The sequence below is a fragment of the Mobula birostris genome, chromosome 2 (assembly GCF_030028105.1).
Source record: "Mobula birostris isolate sMobBir1 chromosome 2, sMobBir1.hap1, whole genome shotgun sequence".
Classification (NCBI taxonomy): Eukaryota; Metazoa; Chordata; class Chondrichthyes; order Myliobatiformes; family Myliobatidae; genus Mobula; species Mobula birostris.
The window spans coordinates 47,973,355-48,000,997 of NC_092371.1; the positions used below are offsets into that span (position 1 = coordinate 47,973,355).

Here is a 27,643-nt window from a genome sequence, read left to right on the forward strand (position 1 = left end):
GTCAGTCCTTTTCAGATGTTTACATTATGGTCTATCTACACTTTTGGCCACCCACGTGGCATTCTGTTGGTTCACCTTTCCACACTATTGTTGATGGGTATACTCCCTGCCACCCGACCCCTCCCACTCCTGCGGTAGAAGAACCCTAATCTGTGGTCCTTCCCCACCGGGCCCTTGTGGTGGCTGCACCAAGTTTCAGCGCGTCCCTCAGCATGTACTCCTGCAGCCGAGAATGTGCCAGTCAGAAGCATTTTCCCACGGACATCTCCATGTGCTGGCAGATCAGGACAGTTCTGCCGGGCTTAGAGGCTAAGCCAAATGAGAAGGCCAGGAGTTGGACTTGGTTGTTAGAAGGTATTTTAGGTGCATGCCGTGAGGAGCACTTTTAGGTAATGGGAGCTTGTCCCCACTACCACTCCTCAGCTTGACAACCTTGGAACCGTGAAGCATATAAGTTTGAAAGAAATCATATGTAGGCTTCATTACAATTCACAGTATCGTCTTTCATTAATAACAACCTATAGGGCTTTTGGGAGTGGTTTAGCATTCATTTGAAACAGTAAGGGTTTGTTTCCAATTCTGTATACCACACTCCAGTACAGTTGGTGGCGGTAATGCATCTTTAAGTGGGACTCTGCCAACCGCCATTAAAAGTCAGAAGAAGAATAGGAAGAAGAACAAGAACAGACTGGATTCCAACGCAGAAGCTGACCTGGCGGGGAATTGCTGAAGTGCCTCATCCACGCCGCCAGGTGCCGCTGTACCGGGAGTAGAGCTCTATTGAGTGGGCCGTGATTAGCGTCCGTCTTCTCCCTCTCAGACAGGTCGGCTGTTAGGGCTGAGATGGCACCGGGAGGCGCGTCTGAGAGGCCGTAGGCCGCCCGACTGTCTGCTGCATTGTCCCGGCTGCTCGTCGGAATGGCCATGAACGAGGCGAGCCTGGAGGCGGCGATCGAACTGTATAAAGCGCAGCTGCAGCAGGTGGAGGCGGCGCTGGGAGCCGAGAACCAGCCCGAGGCCGAGGCTCAGTCTGACCTGCTTCAGCTCCAAGCTGACCTGCAGCAGCTGATCGCGCTCACCGAGTCCAGTCTTATCTCGGTCCGCAAGAGCCAGCTCTTGGAGCAGTTGCACCAGGCGGCTTCCCCGGGGCCCGATTCTGGAGAAGGAGCTCAGCTGGACGCAGAATATGCCGCTTTCCAGGCTGCGCTGGCCGGGGAGGCTGATGGCGAGACGGCGGAGAGGAACCAGGACCCCGAGGCTGGTGACGAGGTACCGGAGGGAGCTGAGGAAGAGATCAGCGGCACTAAGGTGCGGGCTCCCTACCGCACGCAGTGGGGGCCGCTACAATATCACAACGCCATGATCGTGGGCATCGAGAGCGACGAGCCACCAGAACCTACCGTCCGTGTCCTGTGGATCCATCCAACCCAGCGCGCCATGAAGCCTTGCCCCTTCTATCTCAATGGGACATGTCGCTTCCAGGACTCCTGCAGGTAGTTGAGGAAGCCTGAGGTTGGCCTGATAGAGTTTCTTTAGGTTACGAAAGGATTTGATAGGTAGACTAAATGTCGAAAAGACCGCAAGTAACGCAGATCTGAAGTAAAACCCAAAGACATGCTGGAAATTCTGAGCAGATTAGGCTGTGGAGAGAGAAACGGTGTTTCATTGACATGAAATGTTCATTCTGTTTCTCCATTCACAGATACTGCTTGACGTGCTGATTGTTCCAGGTAATTTGAGTAGACCAACTTGTCTACTTGAGTGAGCGTTAAAATCTCTGGACCTGAGTGTAAGGTGCTCCTCAGTAAATAGAATAGAAGAATTAAAGAAAAATCTTCCACACAGTTCTCCATGAATATCGGGTAAATTATCAAAACTGTCTCCAGCAGAATTAATTCCACGTGCCATTCCCATTCTGATATGTCTATCCTCGGCCGCCTCTACTGTCAAGATGAAGCCACACTCAGGTTGGAGGAACAACACCTTATATTCCGTCTGGGTAGCCTCCAACCTGATGGCATGAACATTGACTTCTCTAACTTCCATTAAAGCCCCACCTCCCCTTCGTACCCCATCCGTTATTTATTTATCTTTTATTATTATATATTTTTCCTCTCTCTCCTTTTTCTCCCTCCGTCCCTCTCACTATACACCTTGCCCATTCTCTGGGCTTCCCCCTCCCCCTCCCCCTCCCCCTCCCCTTTTCTTTCTCCCGGCCTCCCGTCCATCCCATGATCCTCTCATATCCCTTTTGCCAATCACCTTTCCAGCTCTTATCTCCATCCCTTCCCCCTTCTGTCTTCTGCTATCATTTTGGATCTCTCCCTCCCCCTTTCAAATCCCTTCCTGTCTCTTCTTTCAGTTAGTCCTGACGAAAGGTCTCGGCTTGAAACGTCGACTGTACCTCTTCCTATAGATGCTGCCTGGCCTGCTGCGTTCACCAGCAACTTTTATGTGTGTTGCTTGAAATTCCGGCATCTGCAGATTTCCTTGTGTTTGCGCTCCAGCAGAATTAGCTGATTGAAATGGAGGGGTGGGGGAGGGGGAAGCTGTATTTATCCAAAAGCCTGCATGAGGGTGAAATGAAAAAAAATGTATGCTGATACTTGTAAGGAGGTAGTTTATGAACATTAGTCATAAATTGCAAAGTTTAAGTCAGTTAAATTCTAGAAGTACAATAAGCAAACTTGAATATTTGTCAATCTTTAAGAATTTAAGGAAACAAGGTGGCTGAACTTGAGGAGGAAGCTGACCCATGATGTAGAAAATTGGCAGATGTGCTCCAGATGTCCTTTAGGGATATAGTGTGCATCCCAAGATAGCCACAGGTTGAGACTCTAGACCAGAAAGAAAGACACAGGTGGTGACCGTGGGAAGTAAGAGCAGGATAAGAGATGCACACTGTCCTGGGGTGTCAACCGCAGAGCTGGAAGTTTTGAACATCTAGTGATGCTCAGTGGCAACCATGAAACCTCTGAAGTGGTAGGCGGGACAGAGGAGCCCCACAGGACTCTCCCTAATCCTAAACCTCATAAAAAAGAAGTGGTGATAGTAGGGGACTTAATTATCTGAGGGGAGGGGGGAGATTGAGAATCAGGTGTGTACTGACAAGGGGTCTCGTCTGGTGTGTTGTGTACCAGGAGCACAAGTAGGAGGTCCCCCTGGCTGAGTAGATATACCAATTATAGGCTAGAATAGATTGAAAAATCAGTAATAGACTAAGGATGGCCTGTGTAAATTCAAGAAGTATTACAAATAAAAAAAAAAGGCTGGAATCATATGCAAGTGTGTACTAGTATGATATAATAGCAGTAACAAACTTGTCTGACCTTAGGGGATGGTGATGAATATAAAAGATTATAAGTATTAAAGGATATACTTAGCAAAGATGGGCAAAATTGTAATATTGGAGGAGTAGCAATATACATAGGAGAGAATTTAAACATGAGGCTGCTTATGATAGGAGATGAATTGAGACTTGGTGAAGATATCTGGGTGAGAATTGAAAACGATAAAGATAAAGGAATAACATTGGATGTATGTTATAGACCCCAGAATGCTGATGGTGATTTTAATGAACTGCTCTGTCAGAATATTAAAAAAAAGCAAGTTCTGAGGGTCATGTTATAGTTATGGGTGACTTTAATTTCCCAAATATTGAGTGGCTAATGGATTACAGGAAAGTGAATTAATTGAGTTATTGAATGATTGTTTTTTTGACCCAGTATGTTAATACACCAACAAGAGGGGAGGTGTGTCTAGATTTGATATTCTGTAGCAATCAGAATTTTGAGTACCAAAGTTGTTGAGCCTTTAGGAACAAGTGATCGTTATATTGTCAGTCTCACCAAAGTTTTTTGAGAGTATATCAATAAAAAACAAAGCCAGTAAATTGAATTTTAGAAAGGCAAAGTTTGTGCAGATGTGGCAAAGACTTCAGAATGTAAACTGGAAAGAACTGCTTGATGTTGAGTCAGTTAAGGAACAGTTGGGCTGATTTAAAGAGGTAATACACACAGTGTAGGAAATGTTCATGTCCAAGGTTGGGTGAAGCAATAAAAACAATAGATCAACTACATGGATGAATAAAGATATATATAAAAAACTGAAGAAAAGACAGCCATATAAGGAATACAGAAAAAATATTCATGATGTTATTGGTAGGGCATATGAAAATATGAGAGCTATAGTCGAGAGAAATTCGGATTGCCAAAAGGCAGGTTGAGAAGGATATTGCTGATAATGCGAAGATTGACCCTAAGAGATTTTTTCAAGTAATAAAAGAAAAGTCAAGGAGGAAGTTAAGTGTATTAGGAATAATAGTGAGATGATAAATGATGCTGTGAATGACATAGCGGATACTCTTTAACTCATATTTTGCTGAAGTATTCACCTGCAAAGGTGTTAGCAAAATGCCAGTAAGTGCAGAAAAATAAGGTTTAAAGTGACGTAGAGATCTTAGAAAATGAGGTCCTGCTTCGGGTCAAGAGGCTGAAAGTTAATAAATCTTCAGGAACAGACAACATATATCCAATGGTACTTAAAGAGGTCTGTGACTATATCTGTAAACCCAGAAGATGTATTTTTCAAAAGTCATTGAAGACTAGTGAAATCCCCAAGGACAGGAAATGAGCTAACGTTATTCCAGTATACAAGAAGGGTAACTACACTGACCCAGGTAACTATAGACCAGTAAGCTTAATGTGTATCGGAGGCAAGATCATTGAAACAAAAATAAAGAACGAGATAGAAAGAGGCATGTTAGCAGAAAGACAACATGAGTTCAGAAAGGGGAAATCATGCTTTACTAATATCCTGGAGTTCTGTCAAGGGGCAACTAAAATTTAAGATAACAATAGAGTTGTTGATATCATTTGCTTGGTCATTCAGAGGCTTTTTACAAGGTACTCCACGATAGGTTAATGATCAAATTACAGGAAGTAGGGTTTTGGGTTAAGGTGTGCGAATGGGTGCAGAATTGGCTCAGAAACAGAAAACAAGTTGTGGTGAGAGAAGTGAGGTTCCGAAGGGATTGGTTTTGGGTTGCTGCTATTTTTTTACATTAATGATTTGGGTAAGTAAATAATGAATACATTCAGGCTCATTCCAGTCAGTGGTAGGAATGGGCTACAGCGGCAAGTTTTCCCACAGATTCTAACACTTATTGAAAGTACAGATATGGCGAGTGGGGCGGCCATTGTCGGGAGTAGGGCAATGGTGAGGATAGGAGTGTCAGGCTTCGGCTCAGAAGAGGTGTTGTCTCTGGGTAAGTTTCTGTTAAAGTTCCCTTGTTTTCTCTTTCTCTTACTGTGCCTAGCGTAGTAAATGGCTGTTGTGTGTTCTTCGTGCCAGGCGTTGGAGTCCTGGGAGTCCTAGAGTCTCCCAAGCAACTACACCTGCATGAAGTGCATTCAGCTGCAGCTCCTTGAAGACTGTGTTAGGGATCTGGAGCAGCAGCTGGATAACCTTTGGCTTGTAAGGGAGAGTGAGGAGATTATCCCGAAGTAGTCCAAGAGGTCTGGGATACAAGAGCAGGTATGTGATGCTGAGGCTTTATAAGGCACTGATGAGGCCTTGCCTTGAGTAGTGTGAACTGTTCTGGGCTCCTGGCATAAGAAAAGACGTGTTGGCATTGGAGAGGGTTCAGAGGAGGTTCATAAGGATAATTCTGGGAATGAAATGATTATCATGGGAGGGACGTCTGTACTTGCTGGAATTTAGAAATATGAGTGTGGGGGGGGGGAATCTCACTGAAACCTTTCGAATGTTTTAAGGCCTAGGCAGAGTAGATGTGGAAAGGAAGTTTCCCATGATGGAGGAGTCGAGGACAAGAGGGCACAGCCTCAGGATAGAGGGGTGTTGAATTAAAGCATATGCAGAGAAATTTCGTTAGCCGGAGGGTGGTGAATTTATTACCACAGGCAGCTGTGGAAGCCAGGTCATTGGGTGTATTTAAGGCAGAGCTTTATAGGTTCTTGATTGGACACTGCTTCAAAAGTTACGAGGAGAAGGCCGGGGTGTGGAGCTGAAGGGGGGGGGGGGGGAGAAAAAAAGGATCAACCGTGATTAAATGGCGGAGCAGACTTGATGGGCCAAATTGCCTAATTCTACTCCTGTATTTTACGGGCTTAAAATTCAGATGTGGGCAGATAAATGGCAGATGAAATTTTGTGTAAGTAAATGTTAAGAAATACCAAATATAAATATTCAATGGGAGTCTTGAGTTAGAAAGCACACTGTATGAGAAGGATTTGGGCATCTTTGGCAGACTCCTCACTATCAACATCTAGATCATGCGCAGAAGGAATTAGGAAGGCAGATTAAATGTTGGGCTATATAATGTGCTTAGTGGAGTTCAAGTCAAGAGACGTTCTCCTTAGTTGTATAATGCGCTAGTGAGATTGCACCTTGAGTGCTGTGTACAGTTTTGGTCTCCATATTTTGTGAGGGATGTGAAGGCACTGGAGAGAGGTCCAGAGAAGGGCAATGAGACTCTAAGTCTGTAGGGTATGAGCTATGAAGAAAGATTGAAAAAATTAAATCTTTTTAGCCTAAGTAGACATAGAATGAGAGGAGATGTGATAGAAGTGTTCACAATCATTAAAGGTATAAGTAAAGTAGATGCAGCTGCTACTTCAGAATCAATCCGTCATCAAGGATGCAGGGCCTTGGACGGAGACTGGTTGGGGGAAAATTTCAGACTAACATCAGGAAGCATTTCTTTACACAGTGAAATGTGGACACGTGAAACAAACTATCTAGTTGTATAGTTGAGAGTAGTACCTTAGACACTTTTGAATTTAAACTTGATAGTTATTTCAAAACACTACGTGGCTAGGACTTTGACAAGCTTTGCTGAGCCGAATGGCCTGTTCTTGTTCTACAATTTCTAATACTCTGATGAGGATAAATGGTCTTCGAACTTAAATCTTTAATGGGTTTGGAGACATGAGAGTAGATTCTGGAATCTGGATTAACAAACAATCTTCTGAAAGAATACTTGTGTGCCAAGCAGCATCGGTTTAATGAGCAAAGAGAGAGGATCCATGCAGAAACTACTGGAATTAGTAATATATTAATAAGGCCTAAAATAAACCATTGTCTTAGATTCATACAGCACAGCAAGAGGCCCTTTGGACTACTGGATCTGCACTGGCCATCAAAATTCATCATATTAGTTCTGTAATGAATCAAAATTTTATTTTTCCTTTTTAATCAAATGTTCCAGGTTACTCACCCACACACTTGGGTCAATTTGCAGTGGCTAATTAACCTGCATGCCCCTTGAACGTAGAGGGAGATTCTTGGCAGACACATTAGAACTCTGGTTTGAAGCCAGGTCATTAGAATTATAAATCAGTGGGCCAACTAGCCAGTATGACAATAGGATCAAGCAATATCCATTAGAAATAATGCCATATTGCTTATTCTGTTTTTTTAAAGAAAATAAATGTCTGAAGATTGAATTGAGAGGAAGTCTTTAAGATCATTGAATTATACAGTGTGGGCCATTTGCCCCAATTTGGCTATGCCAACCAAGGTACCTTCTTGAGCTAGTCCCATTTGCCTCCATTTTCCCATATTGCTCTAGATCTTTCCTGCCTATCCTGTCCAAATGTCTTTTAAATAATGTACCTGCCTCTACCACTTCCTCTGGCAAGTATACCCACCACGGTCTGTGTAAAAAATTCACCTTCGGGTCCCCTTTAAATCTTGCCCCTCTCACCGTAAATCATGAAAGTACCTATTAGGATAAATGTTGACATTTATCCACGTGTATGTCAATGCAAAATGAGCACGCACTTAGTGGTCATTATTATGTACCTCCTATACTTAATAAAGTGGCCACTGAGTGTATATTTGTTGTCTTCTGCTGTAGCACATCCACTTCAGGATTCAATAGATTGTGCATTCAGAGATGTTGTAACGTGTAGTTATTTGAGTTGATGCTGCCTTCCCGTCAGTTTGAACCAGTCTGGCTATTCTTGTCTAATCTCCCTCGTTAAAAAGGCATTTTTGCCCACAGTACTGAAGCTTATTGGGTCTTTTTTTGGTTTTTGCATCATTCTTTATAACTTCTGGAGGCTGTTTTATGTAAAAATCCCAGGAAATCAGTTTCTCAGATATCCAAACTACCCCGTCTGGCACCAGTAAGCATTTCACAGTCAAAGTCACTTATCGTTTGGTCTGAACAACAATTGAACCTCTTGACCATGTCTGCATGCTTTTTGCACTGAGTTGCTGCCACATAATTGGCTGATTAGATATTTGCATTCATGAGCTAGTGTGCCTAAAAGAAGTGGTCACTGAGTGCAGATGCATTTAAGGATAAGCCAGATTCGTATAGAAACATAGAAAACCTACAGCACAATACAGGCCCTTCGGCCCACAATGCTGTGCTGAACATGCAGTAGTTTTAGAAATTACTTAGGGTTACCCATAACCCTCTATTTTTCTAAGCTTCATGCACCTATCCATGAATCTCTTAAAAGACCGTATTGTATCCGCTTCCACCACCATCGCTGGCAGCCCATACCATGCACTCACCACTCTCTGCATTTTGAAAAAAACTTACCCCTGACATCTCTGTACCTGCTTCCAAGCACCTTATAACTGCCCTCTCGTGTTAGCCATTTCAGCCTTGGGGGAAAAGCCTCTGGCTGTCCACAATCAATGTCTCTCATCATCTTAGACACCTCTATCAGGTCACCTCTCATTCTCCGTCGCACGAAGGAGAAAAGGCCAAGTTCAGTCAACCTATTCTCATAAGGCATGTTCCCCAATCCAGGCAACATCCTTGTAAATCTCCTCTGCACCCTTTCTGTAGTTTCCACATCCTTCCTGTAGTGAGGTGACCAGAACTGAGCATAGTACTCCAAGTAGGGTCTGACCATGGTCCAATATAGCTGTAAAATTACCGCTCAGCTCTTAAACTCAATCCCACAGTTGATAAAGACCAATCCACTGTATGCCTTCTTAACCACAAAGTCAACCTGTGCGGCAGCTTTGAGTGCCCTATGAACTCGGGACCCCAAGATCCCTCTGATCCTCCACAGTGCCAAGAGTCTTACCATTAATTCTATATTCTGCCATCATATTTGACCTACCAAAATGAACCACCTCACACTTATCTAGGTTGAACCGCATCTGCCACTTTGCAGCCCAGTTTTGCATCCTATCGTTGTCCCGCTGTAACCTCTGACAGCCCTCCCCACTAACCACAACATCCCCAACCTTTGTGTCATCAGCAAATTTACTAACCCATCCCTCCACTTCCTCATCCAGGTCATTTATGAAAATAATGAAGAGAAGGGGTCCCAGAACAGACCCCTGAGGCACACCACTGGTCACTGACCTCCATGCAGAATATAACCCGTCTACAACCACTCATTGCCTTTTGTGGACAAGCCAATTCTGGATCCACAAAGCAAGGTCCTCTTGGATCCCATGCCTCCTTTCTTTCTCAATGAGCCTTGCATGGGGTACCTTATCAAATCCCTTGATGAAGTCCATATACACGACACCTACTGCTCTACCTTCATCAAAATGTTTAGTCATATCCTCAAAAAATTCAATCAGGCTTGTAAGGCATGACCTGCCTTTGCCAAAGCCATGCCGACTGTTTCTGATTATATTATGCCTCTCCAAATGTTCATAAATCCTGCCTCCCAGCATCTTTTCCATCAGCTTACCAACCACTGAAGTGAGACCCACTGCTCTACACTTTCCTGGGCTATCTCGACTCCCTTTCTTGAATAAAGGAACAACATCTGCAACCCTCCAATCCTCCAGAATCTCTCCCATCCCCATGCAAGAGGTAAAAATTTCTCAGTTATGGAAATGATTAGAAAACATAAATGCTAGCATTTGCTGGTTTAGCCAGTAGAGCTACCAGGACTTGATGTTTCAATCCGCATGGTAAGTCGGCATTCTCGATGTTGGCAGTGGTCTTGGAGTGGTGACAAGGAGGGTAGGTACGTCATCGGGGTCATCAGGTGGGCACCCTCCTTCTTTGACATTTCGTTGATAAGTCCACAACGTCTCCAGAGGGCTCAACGGTGCTACCTGGCGTCCCAGATACACCCCCCTCAGTTCCATACCGCCCTGTCTTCATCTTGCAGCCCAGTTGTTGTCTTTCCTTTTAATCCAAATCCAGTTGCTGCTTTCTGCTGCATTTGACAAGGACTTGATTGCTTGTTGGAGGGAGTGACCCCTCACCCCCATCTTCTTCAATAGACTGGTCATGGAGGTAGCAACGAATCCCCTGCATCCCACTTCTGCAGGGAAAATCTTGGTCTTCCAGCCATTCTGGGCAGCTTCAGTTGCCAGTTCAGAGTACTTGGTCTTTTTCCTCTCATAAGCTTCTTCGACACCATCTTCCCATATATAGTTGCATCTGTGCAATATAAATTGATCTTTTACCTCAATGTCTGCAGAATTGCAAGTACCACGAAAATATGACCAGTTTAACTATGAAACTGGATCTACCGAGAATGACCTTCATAGCAATCAAAATTAACCAAAATGCTGATAATGAAAACCAGGTCATTAGCTTCCATAAATGTGCACTGTGTGGTACTCTAGAAGTGGAAGAAGTAATATACTAAAGCGCTCTAATACATGGTCTTAGTATGATCTCATAGTGAAATCATAGAATATGCACAGCATTGACCATTCTGTCTAAAAGTCTGTACCAAGAGCAATCCAGTTGGTTAAACTTCACAACCCCCAACTTCCCAGAATCCTTACAGATACTTGTCTATCCCCACTAGTTCAGTAAAATTTAATCTGGCTCCATTACTGTTTGTGATGATGCATTCTAAACCTCAACCACATGCTATGTAAAATAGATTTTTCATATTAGTCAAAGCTGTTCTGTAAGTAAGAATCATTCTTTGCTCCAGCATTTTGTGTGTGTGTTGCTTTGGATTTCCAGCATCTGCAGAATATCTTGTGCTTACTCTTTGCTTCATGCTTCTTGACCCTTATGCCCAATGAGAACAGTTGCTGTCCATCCACTTTATACAATATACCCTTGTTGAGTTTACACGCCTCAACTAGAGTCACTTGTAACCACCTCTTCCAAGCAGTACATTGAATCACTGATTTCTCCCCCCCCCCACATAATTACTTCCTAGGAGTACATTGCAACATTTCACAATCTTTCCAGTCTGTCCCATTTCTCTGGGGTTAACCTCTTCTCAGGTTTTTACACCCTTCATCTTCCTGAAGTGTGTTGTCTAGATCTGAATACAGTAGTCAAGTCGTTTAAAGTTTCATCTCGACTTCCTTGTTGTTACCCTTTTTACCCAATTACATGGCATCCTTTTGAGGGAGAAAACCATGCTCTTGTATTGGAATTAAGGGTCAGTTAGAACTAAGTCAAGTTAGCATGGGTAACATTGGGATGGTTTGTTTTCTGGCAAATGGATGCTTGTAGACCTTCAAAAGAGATTGAGGGTGTAGTGGACAGCAAGGAAAAACTATCAGAGCATGCAACAGATCTGGGCCAGATGGTCCAAGTAATGGCAGATGGAATTTAATGCAGATAGGTGTGAGCAGTTGCACATTGGGAAGACAAACCAGGGTAAAACTTGCATGGTGAGCAGTAGGAATGGAGGGATCTGGGAATAGATCCACAACTCCTTGAATGTAGGGTTGTAAAGAGATTTTTAGGCACATTGCCCTTCATGAGTCAAAGTATTGGAAGAACGGGAGTTGGCATGTTATGTTGGAGTTGTCTTAAGACGTTGGTGAGGCTAAATTCTGGTCACCGACTTGCAGGAAAGATGTTAATAAGCTTGAAAGAGTACAGAGAAAATTTACAAAGATGTTGCCCGGATCTGAGTCATAGGCAATAGTTGAATAGATTAGGACTTTATTCAGTGAGCACAGGAGAATGAGATGTGACCTTACAGAATTAAGAGGTATAGATAGGATAGTGCAATCAGGCTTTTTGCACTTGGGTTGAATGAGACTAGAAATAGAGGCTATAGGTTTGGAATTCAAGTTGAAATACTTAATGAGATCCTGTGTAAGAATTTCTTCACTCACAAGGTAGTGAGAGTCTGGGATGAGTTGCCAGCAAGAGTGTGGATACGGGATTGATTGCAACATTTAAGAAAAGTTTGGATAACTGTGTAGATGGGAGAGATGTGGAGGGCTGTGGTCCAAGTGTGGGTCAATGGGACTAAGTCAGATAACAGTTTTTGGCAAGGATTTGATGGGCCGTGGGGGCCTGTTTCTTTGCTGTAGTGCTCCATGACTCTATTACTCTGAACTTTTCTAAATAGACTTTTATGATGTTTTAAACCAATATGTTTCCTAAAATGGACATTAAACAATAGTATGCAAGTCTTTGGCAGTAAATTGTAAAAAAAATTATTAGATCTTTTTGACTAGCATAGATACAATAGGCCAAGTTACTATTACTGTGAAGGCACAATATAAATACAGTATTTCTCGAAGATGGCCCCAGGGCCAACATCCTTCAGCTAGTTCACAAAACTGCTTCTTTCAGGTCTTTGCTTCTACTTCTTTCAAATGTGATTCTGCCACAATTGGAACCCATGATTTACAGTTGCAAGAAAATGTTTGTGAACCTTTTGCAGTTACCTGGCTTTCTACACTAATCACTCAAAAAATGTGGTCTGAACATCTCAGTCACAATAATAGACAAACACAGTCACACAAACAATTGTACTTTACATGTATGTATTGAACACACTGTTTAATCATTCACAGTCCCGGCTAGAGAAAGTATGCAGACCTTTGTACTTAATAACTGGTAGAACCTCCTTCAGCAGCAAAACCTCCATCAAGCGTTTCCTGTAGCTGCTGATCAGACTTGCACAACAGCGAGGAGGAATTTTAGACCAATCCTCCATACAAAAGTGATGCAGTTCATCAATGTTACTGGGATACCTTACATGAACATCCCTCTTCAGGTCATGCCACAGCATCTCATTTGGGTTAAGGTATGGACTCTGACTTAGCCATTCCAAAACATGAATTTTCTTTTTAAACTATTCTGTTGTCGGATTTACTCTTGTGTTTTGGATCATTGTTTTGTTGCATCATCCAACTTCTATTAAGCTTCAAGTGACAGACAACTACCCTGACATTCTCCTGTAAAATTCCTTGATGCAATTTTGAATTCATTGTTCCCTCAACAATTGCAAGCTGTCCAGGCCCTGAGGCAGCAAAGTAACTCTCCAAACATGGTGCTGCTTCCACCATACAGTTCGGATGAGGTTTAAGTGTTGGTGTGCAGTTCCTTTTTTTTCCCAAGCATAGCAGTGTGCAATTCTGCCAAAAATGTCCACAGAACATTGTTCCAGAAATGTTGTGGAACATCCAGGTGGTCTTTTGCAAACTTGATGTGTGCAGCAATGTTTTTTTTTTGAAGAGCAGTGGTTTCCTTTGTGGTGTCTTTTCATGAACACCATTCTTGTTCAGTGTTTTTCTTATAGTGGACAAATGAACAGAGACTTTAGCGAGTTTTAGAGATTTGTGCAGGTCATTTGCTATTACCCTTGGGTTCTTATTCATCTCCATCAGCATTGCACGTTGTGCTTGGTGTGATCTTTGCAGGATGCCCACTCCTAGGGAGAGTAGCAACAGTACTGTGTTTCCTCCATTTGTAGATCATTGCTCTTACTGTGGACCGATGAACACTCAGGTCTTTAGAAGTACTTTTGCAACTTTTTCCAGCTTCATGGTCCTCTTCTAAGGTCCTCTGAAAGTTGTTTTGATCAAGGAATTTCTTGAGAACAACAGGCTCTGTCAGTAACCTAACCTGGCATCTTATTTTTATAGGGCAGAGCACCTCTACAACTCACATCTCCAATCTCCTCTCATTCATTGGAACACCTGACTCCAAATTGCATTTATAGAAAGCATTACCCCAGCGTTTCACATTCTTTTTGAAGCTAGACTGTGATTGTTTAAATGGCGTTCTAAGTGTTGATGAGAAGTACACTTTGTGTGCTATTAGTTTAACAGATTGTGTTGATACGTGGCCAAGTGGTTGTGGCGTTCTTCTAATGATCTGAAGGTCGGTAGTTCGAGCCTTGGCTGAGGCAGCATGTTGTGTCCTTGAGCAAGGCACTTAACCACACATTGCTCTGCGACGACACCAGTACCAAGCTGTATGGGTCCTAATGCCCTACCCTTGGACAGCATCAGTGGTGTGGAGAGGGGAGACCTGCAGCATGGGCAACTGCTGGTCTTCCATACAACCTTGCCCAGGCCTGCGCCCAGGAAACTTTCCAAGGTGCAAATCCATGGTCTCACGAGACTGACAGATACCTATATACATGTGTTTGTACGTTTGTATATTATTATGAGTTAGATGAAGATCAGACCACACCTAGTGAGTAATTAATACTGAAAACCAGATAATTACAAAGGGTTCACAAACTTGTTATTGCAGCGGTACATTTTGATGGTGCACTTTTGGGCCGATTGAGCAATCTGGTGCTTTGCTGCTTCTGAAAGATTTCAGTGAGGTTTTGCGCAGAATGTCCTTCCTTGAGGCCAACAAGCCTGGAGAGCCTGAGCCTATCATCAATTCCATTTCTCACTAATCGCACTGCTTAACCAGTTTTGGGCTCCTCATCTGAGAAAAGATGTGCTGGCATTGGAGAGGGTCCAGAGGCGGTTCACAAGTATGATTTCGGGAATGGAAGGGTTATCATACGAGGAACGTTTGATGTCTCTGGGTTTGTACTCGCTGGAATTTAGAAGGATGAGGGGGCGATTTCATTGAAACCTTTTGAATGTTGAAAGGTCTAGATAGTGTAGATGTGGAGAGGATGTTTCCCCATGGTGGGGGAGTCTAGGACAAGAGAGCACAGCCTCAGGGTAGAGGGGCATCCATTTAAAGCAGAGATGCGGAAAAATTTCTTCAGTCAGAGGATGGTGAATTTGTTGGATTTGTTATAGGCCAGGTGATTGGGTGTATTTAAGGCAGAGCTTGATAGATTCTTGATTGGACACAGCATCAAAGGTTAGGGGAGAAGGCTGGGGAAGGGGATAGAGGAGGGGAAAAAAAGGATCAGCCATGATTGAATGGTGGAGCTGACTTGATGGGCCAGATTTTGCTTCTGTGTCTTATGGTCTTAAAGCTTGAGGAAGATTGAAATCAACGAGGACGTGAGCGGAAGGAGAATGCTTGTCCTGTGCCATTTGCCTGCGGGTGACTGATCTCGCTGCTGCTTGTGAAGGAAGATGCCTGCATTCGACTGGTCTCTCTCCCTCTCACTTGATGGTGGTGGTCTTGGGTCTTGGGCAAGGTTTAATCAAACCTTGGTTTGTGAATTGGACTCTGTGATCCACATTGTGAAGTGTTTCTGGTTGCTCCCCTGTTATTGCTTTTTTGTGCTATTTTGATCAGGGCAGGCAGGCCCTGTGGTCAACGAACAAAGCGGTGGTAGATTGAACTGACTATTCCTGGACTGTTCAAAATCTTGTGATTTAACGTTTTATATTCAGTGTTTTTCTTTTTTGTTGTGCTATTTGCGCGACTTATTCTTTGCGCATTGGGGGGTGGGATTGAAGTTTTTCTTTGAACGGGTTCCATGGTTTTCTTTGTTTCGTGGCTGTTGGAAGATAATCCTCAGGGTTGTATACTTTGATAATAAATGTACTTTAAATCTTTGAATCTTCATTCTTTATCCAGCTATATCTTTCTGGTACTGTCTCTAGATAATTTTAAAAGCCTATCTTTTGAATTTTGATTATTCTATTATTTCTTCTATCATTTCTCTTGTATTTAATGATATGGAACTTTTATAAATTAGATTTTTGGGTAGTATGGGACAGGAGAAGAGGGAAGGATGTTAGGGAATAATATTTCACCCATTTCAGAGAGTGTATATGTGCACATCATTTCAACTCTCCTTCCCATTCCCACATCGATCTTTCTGTCCTCAGCCTTTTCCATTGCCATTTTGAGGCCAAACACAAACTAGAAGAACTGTACTTCATGTTCTGCCTGCGTAGTCTATAACTTAATATAATGAACATTGAATTCTCCAATTTCAGGCAACCCACATTGGCTGTGTTTCTTTCTCTCCTGATCACCCGTCCTCACACCTCCCCTTTTATGCATACAAATAAGTGAGAAGTTTTACCTTGCTGTAGTAGCTGCTTGTACCCACTAGATGTCTAAAATAAGGTTAAGCTGAGGAGAAATTAAATACTGTAGGATGCAACCTTTGTTTCTCTCATAGTGACTGGAAGTTCTGTGGTATTTTGTGTAAATAATGAAATTCCTGGTTTTTGTAGTTCAGTTACAGTTAATCTTCCAGTCAGTTTTGCTTCCTATTAGATGTTACAAATGTGTTGTAGGTGAAACCGAATTATGCAGACCAAGGAAGACATCCAGTTTGATTCACATGTGTAACTGCCCTGGAGGATAGCAGTGTATGGTGCCGTATCAACTAGGGTTTCCTCTTGCTATTCAGTGGGTCCTAATGAAAAGTGTATGTATGTGGATAGCTGTTTTGATGCCCAATGTTATTGAACTATCCTTTCATTACTTACTGGGGAGGAGGGGAAATGTGAGGTTTTAGCACAACTAAAAGCAAAAAAAAAGGGACATAAACTTGTATAAAAGTATGTATTCTCTGAAGAAATTTACTGAGTTGAAAATAATTGTCTGACTAGATACTCGCATGGAGAGGTGGTGGCTATATCTGAACTACGGGAATTTGAAGAACTGGACCTCAGCTCACTTGAGGTGGGGTCATCCTGTTTGGCTAAATTTGAAGATGAGATTTGGTACCCAGCTAAAATCCTAGGTGAGTGCATTATGTATACATTTAATTCTGATTCCAAGAAACTGAAAAATACAGTATTAAAACTGTAGATTATAAGTACGTTGTGTAGTTCAGAATATGAATATTAATTATTTAATGCCTATATTCATGTAATAAATTCAACTTTTATAGTTCAGAAGGTAATGATCTGCTAAAAGATTTAGTTACAGGGTGCTTGGATTGTTATTTAGATTTTGTGTAAGAAATGTTTGAATTTTTATCAGTTATTATTAAACATAATACATTTTATTAAAAAAGAAAACATTATTTTACGGTGGATTCCAGTTAATTGCGACACATCAGAACCAGTGCATCTTGGCCCAATTAGCTGAAATTTCAAGGAAATGGGTAAAAACGTATTTAAAAAAAAGACAAACTACTGTTTAATTGAGTAGCAAATAATGTATGTAAATGAAATATGGAACAAATTAGAACACTGCCAATTCTACTTCAGTACTATAAAACAAAATCAGTTCATAATAGTTATTGACAGAGGAATTTATCCAGCATACGCTGCTGTGTATGGAATGTTCAGGGAGGGGTAGCAGCTGTGGTGCACGAGCTGCTCGTGTTCATTCTGGGGTAGCTCACTCACCTTGGTCCCCACTGGACATTCATCTCTCACCTGTGGCTCCAAGTAGCTATTTGTATGTAATAACGGCCACACTCTGATACACCACTTTGACAGGCAGGCTAAACTAGGTAAGGTTAGCCAGCATGCCTTGTACCCTGGTGAAATAGGGGCAGCCTGTCCTAGCATTTGAAGTTAGCTCTGGCTGACTGGGCAGATGAGCTTAACAGTGAGAAGGCAATTCTGCAACACTTTGTGGAGAGTGAAGGGTGTGATGGGGCACAGAGGAACTGATGGTTATCCACTGCAACCAAGGAAGACCCCAGTTTGTTATGACTACTCGTACCACTGGACCTGGACTTCCAAGGTCGAGAGAGTGGAACTGTCCCAGTGCAATAGCTTTTCCACTTTTAAAAACTCTCCCGCAGAGGTCTCACTGTCATTGTCAGATTGTTGGACAGCCAATACACTTCTGTGTTCTTTTGATTGATTGGAAATGAACAAAATTTAACGTAGACAGTAAGTGCAGATAATGGACTGGCTTCATACAAGTCTTCGTCCAAATCTTTATTCTCATTATAACATTGAAGATGATTGTCAATACTTTCAAATTCTTTGTAGTTCTTAACTTTATGAAGTAGTAAAATCATTTCATTTTCACTCCTGGCTGTGCCTGTTATCTCTAAGCCTGACTGTTTGAAACCACAGTGAGCAAAACAGTTATGAATTGTCTTGCTGCTTATTTCTTGCCAACTATCAGTGACAAAAATTGCTGCTTTATCAACATAAACTCACGCAACTGATGCTTTTTAAAAACTGTTTGCTCTAAGCACTCATAAACAAGTATGCAGTAAACTGTGAATACATAATTGTGCTTTGGCTTATCACTCAAAGATGATGCATGAGATTAGTGTGCAAGTTTCCCTACACCTATGAACCTGACAAGGGAAGAACTCGTCTTTCATGAGCATAAAGGCTTGTTTCTGAACTTCTATAATTTTAGTTTGAAATGTCTCAATATAGGTAATAAGGTTAAATCTCCCAGGATACTGTATCTGTTCAGAAGCAGTTTTTTAGAAAAACATCTTAAGATGAGAGTTCCTCAGCTCTGTATATATTAGTTAAAACTTTTTAGATTATTTTGCAAATAAAATTACCACTTCTGCCCTATAAGTTCTATAATTTAGGCCAGCATTATTATTTAAACTATGCCTTTTAAATTATAAAATCTTGAAGAAACATATAACCTGCTATTTGCTTTAAATGAGCTGAAATTCTATTACTGCATTTGATAAACCTCCGGATGGTGGTGGTGACATCCGTTAGTCTCGCAAGACCATGTGTACTTTTTAATTCATTGTATTATTTTAGTATGTGAATTTCACCATATTTTGTTCTCGGCTTTGGTCAGTAGGTGGCGCTCTAGAATGGCTTTCTTTCATTTACTTATAACTTCTTAAGTTTTCAGACTTCAAATGTAGATAGGTTTGAAACTAATAGCATTTAAAGTACATCTTTAAAATATGACGGCATGATTTTCATTATAGACTCAGCCATCTGAATCATTCCAGTGTGCTGTTTCTTTCTCGAGGCTTGTTATATGCTTTGGATTTTGTTGAAACAGTGTATATTGGTACCTGGTGCCCTTGTTCTCCGATGCACCATTCTGTGATATGAAATTATTTTGTCTTTGTGCAAAATAAATTTCCGAAATATAACATGACAGAACTTGTATTTAAAAATGAAAAGGCATGTTATAAAAAGACAAGCAGTTACAAATAATAAGTTTGGAGCAGATTCATTATAACACCATAGGCAAAGCACTTCTATTTAGAGAAAAAAATATATATATGTATATTTGAATTTTGGCTAATGCATGAAAATTTTTTTTTCAGATATAGACAATGGTTACTTTACAATAAAATTTGAATCCTTGCTTCAGAAAGAAATGGTAGTGGAAGGGGATGGGATTATGCCAGTTCATCAGACTGATGAGTCTTCTTCATCATCTAGCTCTGAGGATGAAGGCCAACTTGGTTATGCTAAAGGTATGTCCTACAACACAAAGTTATAGCTAGTTATTTCCTTCAGTAAATTGGATTCATTGCACAGTATTATATTAAAACAATTCTTTGAGAAGAGTGGATGTTTTAACATTTTAAAAAAAAGTTAAACAATAGCTATAATGTAATGTTTAGGATGAAATTATAAGGTGACTATTTGCCTGGAATGTAATTGAATCTATGGGCCAATCCCAGTATATGATAATCTTTTGAAATACTTATTTAAATTTTATCCTTGACCAGAGTTGGGCATAGGTATGCGAGCTTCAGAACAGTCTAATTTTGATTACTCAAGGCTGAGCTCCATTTGTTTTTAGACATTATTTTATGAACACACATGAGCTCAACCTCTTCTGTTATTTCTAAAATTAGGGGTTATGGGTGTAAATTCAGTTTGTTATGATATATAATAAATTCCAGTAATTTGCAATGCCATTTTTGGGAAATCATTATAGTTCAGTATCTGGTCTCTGGCTCTTGTTCCTCTGCTCCCTTTAATCTCAGCAGCGGCTTGTTTCCCATACTTCCTTGAAAGTCACTGGGGTTGTTTCCCACGTCCCTTTAAAACTCGCCTTATTCATTGGAAAATTTATTTTACTACAGTTTACCAGCGAAAGAAAAGTGAATTAAGTGTGTGGAGGTATTAATAGAAATAATATCCAGTAATCCAGAATATCTCCCATTTTGGACTGCCAACTTCGTAAGGGTACAAAATTATCAAATTTTACAGCATGTATTATTCCATTGGGCTCTTTATGTGTGTTCAAAGGTGTAAGGAAGTGTGACTTGAACCCTTGTCTATAAATAATCTTTATAGGTCAAAGAAACTTGTTGGCATGCCAATATTAGCACATTGTGACAGCCTTATTGACAAATATGTATGAAAATGCTTAAGGAATTTAGCTAGGAAATTAATTGATATTTACTGAATGAGTTAGGTCTGTGATTGTTCACTCTAATGAGATAAGTAGATAGTATTTATGTTGGCTGATTGGCAGTTAAGTGGAAAAGGGAATCACCTTCTACCCCCCCCCCATTGCAGAGTCAAAGGTTTTTATTGAAGTTAATGAAATGGTAAAGCATTTAGGCTGAAAGGCTAGTTTTATTACTGTAGGTTCTATGTAATCAATATAAGCAGGATCCATCAAAGGAAAAATTGTTTTGTCAGATCACCATCCCAGCAGTGAGCACAAAAGTTGCCTCTACAGTAATTTTTTTTAAACAAAGATATTCTCTAATGTTATTTAATAAATACAGATGTTGATTTTCATAAAGTTGATAATATTTGGTGTATTAAAAGCCTTTCCAAAGTCCTTCTCCCTCTATGCTAACTTCTGAACTCCTCCCTCCACCCCATCCCCCACCAGCTAACTCTGTAGGCAAGCATTCTGAAGCTTATTTTCTATTTTGACTGTTTTGGTAGATTGTGCTTCCACTATTAACAGGCTTTCAAGAATATCCCAGCATTTACCGACTTGTCATAAACCTGGTCAATTACCTTCTGCTTTGTACTTAATGACTTTATTTCTTCCTGTGGGACTTTGTGAGATATTCTATATCTGTTGTTTTGAGTAAACTGTTGAAGTAAAATAGACTATTGAAATCAAAATACAGGTTGAGTGCCCTTTTTCCAAAATGCTTGTGACCGAATGTGTTTTGGATTTCTGATTTTGGAAATATAGCTTGGGATCACCGTTATTTCCGACTCAGAATTTATGTAGGCAGATATTGTTTTACCATGTTCATCGCACAAACAATATGTACTTAACAGTAAAAATTATTACATACCATTAATATGAAAATATGGGTGCAAGATTACAAAAGCAGCACAGCAGCATCGGGAATCTTGAATCAGCTGTTAAAGAACAAACAATGGCAGGTTTTCAGCCTCCACCTACAATGCTGTGTTTTGATTGAAAGGTTACAGTACACTGTGTTAGTATTTTTTAAGCTTTTATGTAAGGTATAAAAACAATCAACATTGTAAACCTGTTCTGGTGTTAGATTTTCATTGGTGATGATCTTCACAAACTCATCGATGAATTTCTCTGCTGCTTTGTGATCAGCAGACGCTTTAATGCCATGCCTTTTCTTAAATTTCTGCAACCAGCTTGCAGAATATTCACAAGTACCTTCAATTTTCAGTTTGTCATGATAGATCTTTGCTTGTTTCATGATCAGCCTACCATTAAGCAGCAGATGTGCACTCCGATGCTGACGAATCTATTCTTTCAATACATAATTGAGATCCTTAATTTTCACTTTATGCAGAGTTTTTCTGTTTTTCATTAGCTTCTGTTCATTGCATATTTGAGTTCATTTCTCAAAACTGTCTGTAGTGTGCAGTGACCTGTGCATCACCTGGGAACCTTCCCAGCGAGTTTTTAAATTTCCATTTGTGACGTCATGTCAGTGCTCAAATGGATTTTGGAGGTTTTCAGATTTTGAAATTTCAAATAAAGGATACTTGTATTACATTATGTAATGTTTTTCATGTTCATAGTGGTTTACTTTCTATTTACTTGTACATGTATTATTTTGTTTCAGTTTTGGATACAAAATCTGAGGGGATAGAAAGTTGGACTGCAGCTTCCAGCTCGTCATTTGCTGGTTGGGAAGCCCACACTCGTGGCATGGGATCCAAACTAATGATTAAGATGGGTTATGAATTTGGCAAAGGTAAGAGTAAGCAGTTACCCTGGTTATTAAGAGTCACCTGGTAGAAAAATTCCTTACATGTTCAGTACTCTGCTGAGATCCAAATAAAACATTAATTCGCAAATGCATTTCTTTCTATTAGTAACGGCCTTATTAAGTTTTTGACTTTTGTGTGTAAAATGTAACTTCATTGTGATATTGGACCATGTTGAATCACTGATGGTCCTCTGTAACTTCAGGAAAGGTAAAGTTGTGTCACAAGCTGAACACAGTTTCCCAAATTAAACTTAATGTTTGTAATACTTCTATCCTTGACTTTCAACAGAGATATAGTGTTGTGAACAAGAGATACTACCAAAGAAGTAATTGTGTTCTTTTGAAGAGAAATATAATTTGTATTTTTTAGTAAACTCCGTTCCCTTCTAAATGAAAATAACTATGGGCAACATGTTTGAAACAAATTAAAATTGAAAGTGCTAGAAATACACAGCTGGACAGGCAGCAACTTTAGCGGGAAAAATTATGTTAATATTTCATGTCAGTGACAATTCATCATTGATCAGAAAGATAAACTTTGCTCCTATCTCCCCAGATTCAACCTGACCTACTGAGTATTTACAATTTTGTTTTATTTCAGGTATACGTACTCATTTACTTTTTGATTTCTAGTGTGAGTCTGTTTTTCTTTTAGGTTTGGGAAAAAATGCTGAAGGTCGAGTGGAACCTGTACATGCAGTGGTTTTACCACCAGGCAAGTCCCTGGATCAGTGTACTGAAATCCTGCAAAAGAAGAGAGAAGGAAAACTGAACCATCTTCATAAAAAGAAACACAGAAGGAAAGGTCAAGGGGGTTCGTGTGTTAAAGAAAGAAAACCTCAACAAACTGTGTTTGACTTTTTGAATGATAAACTTAAAAGTACTGGGCAAACTAGCAGCTTGTCAGTTCAAGCTGAATTTCCGAAAAGAGAGAGAAACAGCAAAGAATGTTACAAGGCAAGCAAAAGCAGAAAGAAAACTCTAAACATCCAGCTCTTCCAGATAATGCAAAAGATAGACCACACAGAAAAGGACATTGCAAAAATTATGGAAGCACTTGCAAGAAACGTTGGAAGGTACCTTCTGCAATCTTTTATAATTTCATCTTTAATTGGTGGATTCTATGACATTATTAAATCATGTTGGTTATGATAGTGTGTAGTTACTCTTGAATTTGACTCAATAGACGCTCCATCGCTTTCGCCAATTAGATAGTAATTTAGAAAGAAAATCAAAACACATTGTAGAAATCTGAAATAAAACAGAAAATGCTGGAGATGTCTAGCAGGTTACATTGCATCCATGGAAAGAGAAAAGGGGTTAAGTGTTTCAGGTCTGTATCCTTTTGTTATAACTGGGAAAGGGGAATAAACTGGGTTGTCATTTGCCGAAAAGATGAAGTAAGGATGAGTGGAACAAAGGGAAAATCTGTGATAGTGAAACCAAATGGGCTAAGGTGGCAGTTAGAAGTAGATTATACCTCTATGTAATGTTGCAGGATTGTTTTTACTCAGGTTACCATAATGACCCCTCAGCACAGAAACAGACCTTCAATGCACCTAGTCCATGCTGACGAAAATGCCTGTCAATACTAATCATATTTGCCTGTGTTTAGCTCATTCGGCCCCCCCCCCCCCCCCAGCCTTTCCTATTCACTGTCTGTTCAAATGACCTTTCAAAGCTGTAATTGTACTTGTCTGTCTTGTGTCTGGACAGCTCGTTCCATATACTTATCATCCTTTGTGTATGGAGGAAGAAAAGAAACTGTCTGTCAGATCTCCTTTAAATCTTTTCTCCTCTCACCTTAAATCATGTTCTTGTAGTTTTAGACTCCCTTACCCTGGAAAAATAACTATGACTGTATTTCCTATCTATGTCTATGTTTCTCATAATTTTTAAAATTCACTGAGATCACCCCGGAGCCTCCTTTGCTCCAGGGAAAATTAGTCACAGCCTATCCCAATAACTCCTTATGACTCCAAGCCTCTCCAGGTGACATTCCTATGAATCCTTTCTGCAACATTTTTAACTTAGTCACATCTGGTGACCAGAACCGAGTATAATAATTCAAGTGCAGCCTAACAAAGTATTTGTACAACTGTAACATGATATCCTGACTTCTATATTCAGTGCCTTTGCTGATGAAGACAAATACATCATGTGCTGCTTTCACTACTACTTACATGTGTTGTCACTTTCAGGAAACTATGTATTTTTACCCCAAGATCTCATTGCTCACTGACATTCTCCAGGCCCCTGGAGCGTATCTGGGGTTGTGTATTTGCTGCGTGTATATGGGGTTGATTCAACTTCCAAAAATCCATTTCTTGGCAAATGTCTAAGTTAAATGCCATCAGCCATTCTCTTGCCCACTTTCCCACTTTCCCAGTTGATCTAGATCATGTAACCTTGAAGACCACCACCTTCACTGTCATCTGCAAATTCTTACACACATCATCAGCACTTTCACATCCATTCAATTTTCCAATTCTACCTTGCCAATTTATTGTTCTCCCTGCACACCTGATATTTCATTTAATTCTCCAGTGTACTGACTCTCAAATCTTCCTATCATTTCCATCCTTGTGATCTTTGTTACCTTTTCATTGAAATCTGCATCCAATATTCCTCCGCTGGCATCTTCCAAATTTTCCCCCAATGACACACTGACAAATGGTTGTAGATTCACAATAACCATTTCACCTGCAGAGCCCTTTCCAAACTCAACTCTCTTGTACCGCTCAGTCCCCAAGACTGTTTTATTTACCTCACACTTAATTACATGACCTAGCTATTTTCTTCATTCCTTTACAACACTTCACCCTTTGCAATTTGCTACCTACAGCATTTTTAGATTCTAATTTCAAAAATAACATTAAATAGTAGTCGTTAATTTATTGTCACCATTGTAACTGATCTCAAGTTTCTTTTGTTGAATTATTGCAAAAATTAATACTTTTTAAAGGGAAGAATAAATGTTGCTTATCTGGTATGGAACCACAAAAATGGTCTCAAACAGTGAAATATTTTTCAATCCTTTGTAAAAGTGAAGATTTAACTCCACAATGGAGGAATGCCAAGAATTATGTAACATTAACATCACTTTGTGCTATATTTCAGCATTCTTTACTGATTTATTACAGAGACAAAGCAGTAACGTCTCATCTGGAAGAGAAGTTGTCTAATGCAAGGAAGCAATTATCCTATCTAAAATCTCAGGAATCCGGGGCCCAGCGTGAACAAAAGAGAGCAGACACGCACAAGATGATGACCAAGTTCTGATTTTAAATCTTTCAGTGCTCTTTGTTCATTTTTGAAGTGTACCAATTTGTGCGGCATTTTCCTCTGTAAAATATATACAATGAAATTGATGTGTAAAAATGGTCCTTGGTGTTTGTGTTATTAGTATGTCTTTTTGAAGGTTTCACTAAAAAGTAAAAATAATTTTTTGCCATTAGGAGAAACTTTATGTGAGTGCTCTGACATCACAGTTGCCCTACTAACTTTTTAAAAACTTTTTAAGATGGTAACTGTTTCAGTCATGTAAATTATAAGCTGCAGTACTGAAAATTGTGTTCACCTGTGATTTTGTACAACTTAAGAACACAGTTAAACTCAGTCAAACCTTGAATTGTTCAGATCAAACTCGTAATAGTGTAACATAAGTATTTGAAAATAAAGAAATTTTCTGTTTTCATGTGTTAACAGACTGGAAGTTCGTTTGCATTGACATTTCAAATATTAACTCAAACTATATTTGGTTCTTGGATTCAACACCTTGCCATTTGAGGAACTTTGACACAATCACTTATGCATTAGAGTAGATCTGGAAACTTCACAGCTGTTTGTATCATATAGACCTTATTTATTTCTAGATTGTATAATGTACTCGTTGAAAACCTGAAATACCATCTGAAGGTAATACAGCAGAGGAACTCAACATTAAAAGTGTTGTGTGTGAACTGGAAGATGCTACAGAGGTGAAACAAGATTTGGAGAAATTTGATTTCAAAATGACATTTGTGATGAACAGCAGTGAGCATGTACAGGCTAGTGCATGAGTGCAAATTGGTGTTATCAAGTGCAAGGTAATAAATGTATAAAACACTCAAAGTGCTGAAAAAACTCAGTAGGGCAGGCAGCATCTATGGAAAAGAGTAAAGAGTCAACGCTTCGGGCTGAGACTGGCAAGGGTGGTAATGTTTATGGAGGAGGAGGTTGACAAGAAAAATGTTTCATGAGGTAGTGTTCAAATAAACAAGGTAATAGAGTAATATTGATAGAGCTGAATGAAATGATCAAGGACTTAAATTGTTTTCTGCCACTTTTAAGGAATTCAGTAAGTAGGATGCTACGGTAACGTAGCAGCAAGTGTGACACTCTTATAGGGGTGTCGAAGTTTGGAGCTCAGTTCTGATGCTGGCTGTAAGGAGTTTGTATATCCTCCCCACGAACGTGTGGGATTCCTCTGGGTGCTGAGGTTTCCTCCCACATTTCAAAGGTGTACCAGTTAGTCAATTCATTGGTCATTGTAAATTGTCCTGTGATGAGCCTAGGGTTAAATAGGTGGGTTTGAAATGCAGTTTTCTGATTTGTGCACATGTTACCTTCTCTGATGGCCACTGCTAAGTTTTAGCTATCAGTAGTTAAAGGTTCACAGTCAACAGTTCAGATTCCATGCCATATCAAAAGATTGTCAGAATAATCTAACAATAAATCTCTCTGTCCTTTTGATCAATATATAGGAGGGTTTGAGGTGGTCTCTGAATAACTACAAGGACCTCACCCAGTGGCACCCGCTCCCAAGCTGTCCTTTCGATTGCTGGCTCAACCACTCAAAGGCCTAGCTTTTTTTTGTGGTCACTCCCCATTCAGGCTGGGCTGGTTGCCTTCAGACGCTGCGTGCAATGTCTTCTCTCTTTGTCTGTCTGCTTTATCATCAAGGTTGTGGAACCTGATATCTCTGCCATAACTAGGATCACTCTCAACCATTTTCCCCAATATCTTTCTATTAGAAACGTAGAAAACCTACAGCACAATAAAGGCCCTTTGGCCCACAATGCTATGCCAAACATGTACATTACCTAGGTTTACCCATAGCCCTCTATTTTTCTAAGCTCCATGTACCTATCCAGGAGTCTTAAAAGACCCTAGCAAATCTGCCTCCACCATCATTGCCGGCAGCCCATTGCACGAACTCACCACTCTGAGTTTTTTTTAAAAAGAAGTACCCTGACATCTCTACCTACTTCTAAGCATCTTAAAACTGTTTCCTCTCCTATTAGCCATTTCAGCCCTGGGGAAAATGACTATTCACATGATCAATGCCTCTCATCATCTCGTACACTTCTGTCAGGTCACCTCTCATCCTCCATTGCTCCAAGGAGAAAAGTCTTTCCATTCAACCTATTCTCATAGACATGCTCCCCAATCTAGGTAACATCTTTGTAAATCTCCTCTGCACCTTTTTTATAGTTTCCACATCCTTCCTG

General features: G+C 40.4%; 1 protein-coding gene across 1 annotated transcript; it reads left to right on the forward strand.

Annotated features, from left to right (window-relative positions):
• The first annotated feature begins 777 nt into the window (after positions 1-777).
• Positions 778-25,827, forward strand: zgpat (zinc finger, CCCH-type with G patch domain). Its single transcript, XM_072240461.1, has 6 exons — positions 778-1,493; positions 16,672-16,805; positions 19,290-19,442; positions 22,005-22,136; positions 22,807-23,227; positions 25,295-25,827. Exons 1-6 carry the CDS (start codon positions 919-921, stop codon positions 25,431-25,433), a joined length of 1,554 nt encoding a protein of 517 aa, XP_072096562.1. The 5' UTR covers positions 778-918; the 3' UTR covers positions 25,434-25,827.
• Positions 25,828-27,643: the final 1,816 nt, after the last annotated feature.